Below are 11176 nucleotides of genomic sequence, written 5' to 3'. Positions count from 1 at the left end.
GTGGACGGGGCGGCGGCCGGCGTCATCGTCGGCGGCGGTGGGCGGAGAACCGTGGAGGCGGGTGGGAGTGGGACGGATGGATAGGAGCCCATTCACACAGGTATGTTTTCCTTTTTGCTTTCTTGGAATTGTGTTAAAAATAAAAAATATAATCCAATGTATAATAAAAAAAAGAGTAAAAATATATGTTTCTTATAAAAGTATTTAAACATATTGTTTTCTAAAAAAATCAAATTTCAATAAAACTTTATGCAACTGAAACAGTGTTCATCTATATTAAAAAGTATTAGTACAGTTTTCAAATTTATTTCTACCTCTTTTTAAAAACATCTACATTTAAAATGTGTTCACACATCATGTAAAGAAAAAATGTTGACCTCTTTGAAAAGGATGTTCTTGTAATTTTAAAGAGTGTTCATGTATTTATAAATATATTCATGCATTCTCTATAAATGTGTATATTTCTTTTACCAAAAAAACTATAGACAAATAAAACAGTGAAGTGAAGAAAAGAGGGGAAATAGAAAAAGAAAAACGAAAACCAAAAAAATGTAAGATAAAAACACTGAAAATACGAGCGATGGGTGGAGAACCGTGGAGGCGGCCCACCGTGGGCCCTGCATGAAGAATACTTCTGACAAGGCTTAGTCAGAGCTTATCCGGTTTCCCAGCCCACGAGCAAAGCTTTCCCTTCTGAGCTCCAACCTTGCTCACTTCTTTTTAAATTTGTTGTTTTAGCTTGTTGTGTCAAAACACATATCTTCACCCTACCTCAGCATCCTCGTCTGCCCTCATCACTGCCGCCACCTATCTCGATGATCCATCGACCGGCACTGGCCGGATCATCGTCTCACTCTACCCATGGGTGACATTGATGTCGCCCTGTCCTTGCCGCAGTTGACCACACATGACTTATATGGGCCACGACCACTGCAGCCCATTCACATAGGTACTTTTTTCTTTTTTGTCTTTCTTGGAATTGTGTTCAAAATATAAATTATAATCCAATCTATAATAAAAAGGAGTTTAAATATTCGTTTGTTATAAAAATCTTTACACATATGAGAATATTTGGCTTTTAAAAATCATATTTTAAATTAAAATTAGTTCAATTGAAACAATGTTCATCTATATTGAAAAGTATTAGTATAATTTTCAAATTTATTCCTGTCTTTAGACAAACATCTACTTTTAATATGTGTTCACAAATCATGTAAAGAAAAATGTTGACCTGTTTGAAAAGGATGTTCTTGTAATTTTAACAAGTGTTCATGTAATTAAAAAATAGACAAATAAAATGGAGAAGTATAATTTTCATGTATGTTAAAAAGTATTAGTATAATTTTCAAATTTGTTCATGCCTTTTTAGAGAAAAAATATCAACTTTTAAAATGCGTTCACACATCTTGTAAATAAAAAAATGTTGACATGTTTGCAAAGGATGTTCTTATAATTTTAATAAGAGTTCATGTCCTTAAAAATGCTCCTGTAATTTAAAATTTTCTTCATATATTTAAAAATATATTCTTATATATTTGTCTATAAAAGTGTATATTTGTTTTACACAAAAAAATATAGAGGGAAAGAAAATGGAAAAGGAAGAAAAGAGGGGGAAAGAAAAAGGAAAGGGAAATCCCGAAGAATGTAAGAAATAACACTGAAAATACTAATACTAACAAGATAAACTAGAAAAGACAAATTAAACGAAAACCAGTACCGGCAGCACAAAAAATGTGCCTCCGTCCATGCAGTTCACTCTGTGGGCGTCCACGCACAAAAAATGCGCCTTTGACAGTCTACATGGGGAAAATACCATTTGGGCCCCGTCATGATTAAACTTGTTTGAACAGCAAAGGGCGATGTTTTTTTTTGCAGGGAAATTCAGAGAGCTTTATTGAGTAAACGCATTCTTGGAACAATCAGCCAACAGGCTGGACACCAAGAAGCTAGGAGTCTCGTCAAGCCAACTATCGGTCACATTAAGTGTGCATGCACGCTTAACACACAAGTGAGCCGGTAAATTGGCTGACCTGTTTACATGTTGAATAGCAAAAAAGAAAAAATGAGTACTAAGCTCTCCAATCTCTAAAACTAAAGGAGCCACAATTGAACGAAAATTGTGACGAGTGTTCCAGAGTGTCACCAACTCCAAGCAATCGACTTCCATTATCACATGCGAGAATCCACGAAGAGAAGGGAAACGAACACCATCTCGCAAAGAAAGTCAGCAAAGGGCGATGTGTACATCTAAGCTTCCAAACTTCTGGTATGAACTACGGTCTCTTATGTGAGATATTCCCTTTACACGATCCAACATAAATATGGTCACTAAATTCAGTAGTCGTCCTCTAATCAAACTCACTTAATCTTGATGGGGTCTTATATGCCTACGTATAACTGTGTACAAGTTCAAAAAAAAAAACTGTACAAAGTACTACAACCTAAGTATTTAGATGACACAATAACGTTTAATTAATTATGACTAGGAAAACGCCTCCTTGTTCATCCCGTGCCGTCTCCTCATGCTTCGCACCACACTCAAGATCATTGTGTTGATCCACAAGTGCTCCCGTTGATCACTATCACTGGTGATCATCATCAGTGGATCCCGTTTGTCCGCGTAGGAGCCACCAGTGACCCATGTCCCGTTGTCGTAGTGCGATGGAGAATAGCTCCTGAAGAAGAGGTAGCTGGTCTTGGCGAGTTGTGGATTGGTAAGTGCCCAATCTTTCACCATCTGTGGAGACTGTTGAAATGCTTCCTTGATGTTTGTTGTCACGTTGAAGCAATCTCCCACCGTGAAATAATTTCCCCTGCAAGCACATATTGCAGCTCTAGTCAAATAACTAATCATTGTCATAAAAATGTAAATATGCAACACAACAGCTAACTAATTACGTACGATTTTCATGGTCTTGTGCACGTTCCACTAGTGGCCCGTGTTGAGGATGAACACGTCGGTGCCGCGGCAGTGTGTCAAGCAGGATGGCCCTCCTGATGGTGCCATCGCTTGCCGGAAGGAGCCGATCGACCATGACGAGAATTGGTGCTTGATAATACACCATGGAAAGGTTGTAGTCCGCGAAAACTTACCAATTGTAACACAAAAATGTTCATTACTTTAAACAAAAATATCTAACTTATGCTAGAAAATATGCCTGTAGTCCAAAAAAAATGCGCCAACCATTGAATTAAAAGTGGTCGTCTAGCGTCATAAAACATGACACTAGCCACTAGCTCAAAAAAACGTTCCAAGTATTCAAAACACAACCAAAAGCGTTGTACAAACTGTTCATGTATGTTCTTAAACAAATAAAACAATATGACATAACAAATAAAAATCCATGGAACATAAGAAATGTGATTTAAGAAACAATCAGACCAAAATGGAAAAAACACTATAACGTCAAAAGGTGGAAAGGAAAAAAAGAAGACAAAAGGAAATAATTAAATACAAATCAAATAAAAAATGAGAAGAAAGAACACTACCACCTCAGTATAACTCAAGAAAAAGGTAAAAGGAACCAAATAACTAACATAGGAAGATGAAAAACAAATAAGAAAACAAAAAAAAAGGTGTGCACATGACTTGAACCCATGACTTTTCACCGTAATTGTGATGAACCTCTTTGCTTGTTATTGAGCCCACCTGACAACGATTAGCTATGGGCGCACGATCGAGTTATGCCCATAATAAGACGGTGCTAGTGAAAAAAGACGACCATAGCAGTCGGACATAGATCAATGAACCGAGCACTCAAGGAGCAGCTCTGTATAATGCACGCATTTAACTCACGGCGGGATAAAAGATCTTCATTCTGTTTGCGTTGAGCATGGAGCTCTGCTTGGGGAGCGATATACACCTCCTTCTCTCATCTGGAGTTTCACAACAGAGATGGCTGGAGTTTGGGAAAAGGATAGTTTGTTTATATGACCTTTCCTTGGTCCAACATATTTTCACAAGTACTTTTTTCGAAAAAAGTGCTAGGATATTTTCACAAGCCTGAGTCGTTCAACAAGTACTTTCAGAAAGTTTCAGAAAACTGTTGTTTCTGAGGAACAAGTGGGATCAGCATTTCTCTGATCTCATCAAGGATCGAAATTAGGGGACACTAAAGAAGCGCGCCTATGACATACATCCTGCACATCCCTCTCAAACCTAGTTCAGAGATAAAGGTTGGTAGTTCAGAGAAACTTGGTGTCTGACATGCATGCTCTCCTTGTGGGATGAACAGACACTCTGCTTTTGTCGTGGGATGAACAGACACTGAAGAGCTGTGGCTGGGATGTCGCCGGCTTCCACGGTGGTATTTAACTGCTGGCAAAACTGACGGCGTACATCGGCAAATCGTTCAGGGTGGACGGGTGAACGGTCTTGAAGCCGAGCTCCACGGCTATAACATCAGGGAAGCACTCCTTAGATCCACTGGACCCTGCCTGCATAAGCAGCAGCAAGTGGACCGGGATACCGAACTACTGCCGGTTCAGCTTTTTACTCGAGAGCGACGACTTCGACCGGGCGATGGACTGCTTAACACAGTTCAGGCAGTTGGTTCTGGGAGCAGCAACGCTCAGATGTTGAATGGCAATTGTAGCTTGCTAGGGTTATCTTTTGGTCATGGTCATGGAAAGTAAAACCTGAAGAAATGTGGTCACTTATTATCCTTTTTTCTGCCTTGTAAGTTGTAACTGATAAATAAATCGAAATGAGATTTTCTGATGCAAGGCTGGCGAACCATGCACGGTGGCACGCCGCAGTCACCCTGCGGTGGTACAAACTGTCATTTTGTTGTTTAGTTTTGGCATGTGTCTTTGTTTTTTTGCTTCTTATTTTTTTGTATCCTTATATAATAAAAGATACAGTTTGCATAAAAACCCAGAACAACTATTACACCATAATAGATGAGCACAAAAGAAAGAAGTCCGTGGAAATATTAGGGGTATAAAGCAGTACCTTAACATGCAAAAGCACATGACTGGAGCTCTGTCTTCAGTTCCATCTTGTTTCCAGATCATCAGCACCATGACGAGGACCAGAATACCATAATACTTACGTTTATCTGTGCGTTGTACATGAACATTGTGACACAATATATTCACATAAACCAGAATTTGCTGCATAAGGAATATTTATCTGCGCGTTGGGGAAAAAACAGTTCATATTCACCTTATTGAAGCCTAGGGTGCACTTCACCTACATATCCTACTGGTGCCATTTCAGTCAGAACTCCAACTCATAACCTATACTGAAAACACACGAAGAAACTGCATAAACAAACTTGCTGCATGAAGATTGTTACCTTGTTCATGGTCGTAGTTGTGCTAGGGTCACAGGGAAGCATGTGCATTCCTTTCAGAGTCGCCGAGGATGGTCAGTTGAGCTGGCAACCCACAAAGGGCAAACGCAACAGTGAAATCCAAGATGCCATTATTGGCTTATCCAAAATTATACAAATCGCACAGAAATTTTAAAATATCAGGTGATTATATAGCCGAGGTAGTCTCTTGATCATATCCACCTGACATCTTCCTACACTCGCAGAACTGCAGCAACTGTTGCAGTATGATTATGCACAATTTAAAACAACTAAAAATCTAAGTTCCCATCCCAGGTTTGACAAGAACAGAACAACACACATATTTCTATATCTGCCATTTTCTGCTACAATGATTCCTTACCATATATAACTGGCACTAAAAAACTTAAATAAGAGACAACTAATTAGCAACAGAAAACTTGCTTCCTTTATTCCTTCCTCTACACATTACAACTTCACGAAAATTGCTGAACTTAACAAGACTAGTAATATCGACTGCAAAATATTGTTACATTAAAATTGCAGCACCAGACTGTTCCGTCAGAGCTGCAAGTAGTCTTGGCATTGGCGGCACATCAATCTCCTGTAGGCCCTCGAGAACCCGGACCACTTCACCCATCGTCGGCCGATCAAACTCATTATCTTGGATGCACCAGCATGCAACTTTGCAAACCCTTTCAGCCTCTTCCAAATTGAAGTCACCATGTAACTGTGGATCCACCAAACTCTTTACATCTCCGCTGTGAAGCTTGCTGATGGTTTGCACAGGGAAATATCCAACATGCTGGTCCACATTGCTGCTGCTATTGGTGTAGTGTGATGTCTCAGGTGACGAATTCCTCCTTCCTGACATGATTTCCAGCAGCACCATGCCAAAGCCATAAACATCAATTTTTGGTGTGACCGCAACTCCGCTAAGCCACTCTGGGGCAAGATAACCTGTAGTTCCTCTGAATGAAGTCAGAATTCGGCTAAAATCCCTTCCCACAAACGCTGCCAGCCCAAAGTCTGCAACTTTAGGAACAAATGATGCATCCAGAAGTATGTTCTCTGGCTTAATATCACAGTGTATGATGCATTTGTGGCAACTCTGATGCAAGTAGGACAATCCTTTGGCAACTCCTAGGGCTATTTGATATCTAGTGTTCCAATTTAGAACAGCAGCATTTCTCTTTTTAAATAGATGGCCATCAAGAGACCCATTTAACATGTGTTCATACACAAGTAATCTGTGATCACCTTCACAGCAGAAACCGATCAATTTTACTAGGTTGATATGTTGGATCAGTCCAACTGAGCTCACCTCAGCCCTGAATTGCTTCTCTCCTTGATGGGCACCATCAAGCCTTTTGACTGCTATAGTAGTCTTTGAGTCACTTAACACTCCCTTGTATACTGAACCAAAACCACCTCCTCCCAGCTTTTCTGAGAATTTTTTAGTAGCACGAACTAAATCAGTGTATCTAAAGGGTACAATCCCACCAGCACTCCCTTGATTGTCAGAGTATATTGGCAGCAAACCACACCACTCGCATTTATTCCTCCAAATCAGTAGCAACAGCATGAGCATTAGTAACACAACAACAATAATGCTTGCAGCAGTAACAACTCCAACATTTGGTTTTCTTTTCTTTTTTCTTAAATTTGCTGAGAAATCTTTGGCAGCAAGGCGGAGATAAAGAACATCTTTGGAAGTGTTATCGATGCCATCATCCAGATTTACACTAAGCAATTCTCCATTCCAGACAGAGCATCTGTTATCTTTATAGGAATAAGCAGTGCAGGAACATGAACTGAGACAAGCTTCTTCGCATTTGCTCTGAGTGGTAGCAACAGCTATGCTTTGTGGGTTGTAGGGCAGTGTAACTTGCGCAATGGGATGGAAAATGTCTGTTGAACTTGTGATGTTCTTTGAAGTAGTGCAATGTAATGGTGTATTCCTGATGCATCCTCCTATTCGATCCTCAAACTCCCAATCATGCGGTGACTTCTTAGAGAAGCTCTCCATACAGTCACATGATGGATGCGGCTTGCCTCTGCATACCGCGAAAGGTCCACAGGCAGCAGGTGGATCACAGGGATCATCAGGCTGGGCATATATTGTTTGCCAAGACTGATTTGCTTGGGACCAAAGATTCAACTTTATCTGACCAGAGATGTCTAGTGAGACAAACATGGAAGATGATTCATCATGTGAAGTATACATGTAGTACTCTTCTTGGTCATCATTGACATATACTAGGTTATATAAACCTTTAGTCCGAGGATCCAAACTTAGCAGTGAATTGACTACTGGTACCAACGATGCTGCTGTGGAGGATGCATAAAGCCAGTATTCTATGGAGGGGTTACGGTGCTTAAGGACAATCCCCCTGGTGCCTTCTAGTTCAATACTGTATGAGCCGAGACCTGGATCAATGAGGCTCTTCTTTGAGATCCCATAACGACTAAAACCGGTGACCTTGTTCCTGCCAAACTTGGCACCAGCAAGCCAAACATCTGTTGGGTTGTCGAAGCTCTGCCACACCGATAAGTCAGATGATGGGCTCTCTTTGAGGACAAGGTTTCCACTATTCAAGAGAACGGCAGCGCTAGTGATGTTTAGGCTGTTGTGTGTCCTATTATTGACAATATGAGTGGACCAAACTATAGATTGAGTGTTGCTACCATGGTTTACTACGATGGCAAGATTGCCATCGTTTGAGATCTTGAGCTGTGCTGAGTTGAGGTTGGGGTGGGTGATGGGCTCCTCTCTATTAGCGATCCACACAGTAGTCAAAACTGGGATTTTATTAAACCATATGCCAAGGTACCAGCTGGATCTTGAGGAGGTGGCGTTGCGGGACGACTTACTGATACTGCTGCTTGCTGCTGGCTGGAAGAAGCCAAGGGCGAACTTGCCGTTCCTGGAGACGAGCTTGTCACCAACGGCGAGCGCTTGGCCTGCCATGAGAGTGTCCTCATCTACAGCTGCAGAGAAGCACCAAGGAGCAGTGTGCAATAGGAGAAGACCGAGTAGTATGTAGAGGGGAGCCATGGAGAAGAAGAATGAATAATTTGGAGAAGAGAGGATGTATGTATAGAACTGAAAGGCCAAGTGTTCTGCTGACTGAAGCTGACGGGGAAGTCCATTTGGGCTCACCTAAGTTCACATTGGGACAGAACTACCATAAATACCATGTGCTACTGTCAAAGGCCACCCCACAGTTTCAGTTTTTTTTTTAAAAATCATGTGTACCTTAGCTGGTCAGGTCAATCACGAGGCTTGCACCAAGCTTTCATGAGGCTTCCACCAACCCTCATGGCAATGGCTTCAATGGTAAATGGCAACACACGAAACAGTAGCAAGCCATAGCACTCACTTTTTCAGAGAGAGAAAAAACATCAGTATAATAATCATCGGCGTAATTTGGCAATGTCAGTAAGTCACAAATAAGAAAAGCTCCCTTGAAAGCTCCCTCGTAATTTGGCAATGTCAGTAAGTCATAAATATCAGTATAATACCCACGAATATCTGTTTCTATGAATACTACAAATGCAAATTCCGTGCATGTCAACACCAAAGCTCCCTCGGAAGACAAGCAAAAGTGTGACCACAGAAATACAAGAAATGTTGTAAGCTGGAGTTAAGAAACTTAATAAGCTACCAAAGTTTCAGAGTGATCTTCAGATTCATCAATTTCGAGTGCCTTCTTGTGTCGAGGGTGTTGCCCGAGTCTTGTAGCCTAAACGCGTCCTGGCATGAACTGGCTCTGTGACAAACAAAAAACGAAACCAATAACCTATCAAAAATATTGTTTGAAGAATTTGAGCTGTGACAACGTAAAAGTAAAAAAATTGTATATGCACTTTGGAATTGATCATCTATGCAGGTTGGTGAAGAACTGAAGATTCAGTTTCTGTTGCTTTGAAACATGTTATCTAACTAGAAGGGGATGGATGCCTTCATCATGCTGAGCTGTTTCTACCGCATAGAGAAGGGAAATACGAAAAGAGACGACGGCTGCGGCGTCGCTGGCGTAAGGGTAGGGAATGGGAATGGAATGAGCCCAATATTTTTCAAGCCAACTAATACATAGCCGGCCCCAAGCCTTGCATTATGGATCAGGGTATTCATACTATTATTGGAGCATATTTGATATCTCTGCTTGCTTCACCAACTTCGCGCACGGCCGAGACCAATTAACAGCAAGATCGATCCATGGCAGAATCGCTGCTTCTTCCCACCAACACGCGCTTGCCTAGACTGCTTCTTGGCGTCAATATTGGTTGAGACTTGAGAGGGCCTCATTTGTTCACACTGATTTTTGAAGCTTTTTGGAACCCACGTACATGCATGCTGGCCCACAGGTCAGAACATCGACCATGCACGCACGCGGTTTCTGTCTCCAATAATTCTTCTCCATCTCAATAATTGTACTAGGCAGCAACACTCACTGTCTGTCATTGTGGAGGAGCAGGACCAGCTCTCTGCGTCCCTCCCCTTCATAATTGTACTAGATAGCGCAGGGCAGCAACACGCAGTTTCTGTCTCCAATAATTCTTCTCCATCTCAATAATTCCACTTCATAATAGTCCCTCCCTTCTCGATCTCAACTCCACTCCATGTGAGACTCAACTCCACTTCATAGTAGTTCCTCTCCAGACCGCTTCGCACGTACGGCTTGCTGAGAAGAAGGCCATGTGAAGAGTTGGTCACCATTGGCAGACGTATTGTCAAGAAATGCAGGGGGTTGCCTTTTGCTCTGTAGACGATGGCTGGCTTGATGATCTGTAAACAACAAGTGCAGGAATGGCAGGTCATAGAAAATAGCAACATTGGGGATAATGACCAAGGCAAGTACAGGAATGGTCCTAAGCATACTGAAATTGAGCTACAGACACTTGACATCTGAAACGAAGCAATGCTCTGCCTCTGTGTTGTCTTTCCCAAGGACTACGAGATGAAAAAAGACATACTGATCCAAGTATGGATGGCTAATGTTTTTCTTCAAGAAGAGGTTACAATGGATTTGCCATAGGAAGGAGAATTTGTTTTCATCGCAGATGAATATGCAACTTAGAAGAGTTGGTTCAACAGAAAGTATTGTTAGAAGACGCCCGTCATATACAGATTCCAAAGTATGAATGGAGCATGCCAAAGTCTGAATTGGAACAAATGAGTGGATTATTCAGAAGCACAACACCTCTCTGCACTTTGTTAATGAACCAGACAGATACACGGATCTTAAGGAGTTAAATACGATGTCGTTAAGAGCATTGTGTTGTGACAGTTCTTCTGTTACCAATTGCCAGATCATAAATGCAAAAACATTTACGGTATCTTGACCTATCTGAGTCTTGCATTGTTAGATTGCCAGATTCAGTATCTACGCTTGCAAACATTGAGGCTCAATAGTTGTTGGAATCCGCAGCGGTTACCTGAATGTATAAGTGCAATGAGGAAGCTCATTCATTTCTATCTTCTTGAATGTCCTAGCGGCCTGGAACAGATGCCCCCAAACATCAGACTACTGAAAGACCTATAAGTTGGTGTACCTCTGATAGCCTGAATCTCACTGAATTTCTTCAGAGATGACATTCCATCTTTGATGTATTGATGGCATTTTATCGAATTGTGATAAGAAGCGAGAATGTAAGCAGTGGTGTGGCTCCAGGAGTACCTATTGGTGTTGGATTTGAGAGGAATCGAAGCGCGGCCGCTGCTGCTCCTTACCGTTTGGGCCGACTGCCGCTGCCTGACCGCCGACTCAGTCACCGATGTGGAGGGCGACGGCCGGGGATCATCTTCCGGCTGCTGGGTTGGGCTGACCTGCCGTTGGGAGCGGACGGGGGGGTCGGCGGGGCCCGTCGGCGGG

The 11176-nt window shown here is 41.7% G+C and overlaps 1 protein-coding gene across 2 annotated transcripts; it reads right to left on the bottom strand.

Moving 5' to 3' along the window:
• Positions 1 to 5722: 5722 nt before the first annotated feature.
• LOC125526588 (G-type lectin S-receptor-like serine/threonine-protein kinase At2g19130) lies at positions 5723 to 11169 on the bottom strand. Of its 2 annotated transcripts, XM_048691241.1 has the most exons (3): positions 10982 to 11169; positions 10740 to 10801; positions 5723 to 10089 (listed from the first exon to the last, which is right to left on the bottom strand). In XM_048691241.1, the coding sequence occupies exon 3, from the start codon at positions 8353 to 8355 to the stop codon at positions 5827 to 5829; it is 2529 nt and encodes an 842-aa protein (XP_048547198.1). In that variant the 5' UTR covers positions 8356 to 10089; positions 10740 to 10801; positions 10982 to 11169; the 3' UTR covers positions 5723 to 5826. The 2 variants fall into 2 exon arrangements, with proteins under 2 accessions (XP_048547198.1, XP_048547199.1); XM_048691242.1 differs by lacking the exon at positions 10740 to 10801 and having other exon boundaries at positions 5723 to 9070; positions 11035 to 11169.
• Between the last annotated feature and the right edge of the window lie 7 nt (positions 11170 to 11176).

This window comes from Triticum urartu, unplaced genomic scaffold (assembly GCF_003073215.2).
Source record: "Triticum urartu cultivar G1812 unplaced genomic scaffold, Tu2.1 TuUngrouped_contig_10553, whole genome shotgun sequence".
Classification (NCBI taxonomy): domain Eukaryota; kingdom Viridiplantae; phylum Streptophyta; class Magnoliopsida; order Poales; family Poaceae; genus Triticum; species Triticum urartu.
The sequence above is the reverse complement of the archived record's forward strand: the minus strand, read 5'-3'. Positions and strand labels throughout refer to the sequence as shown.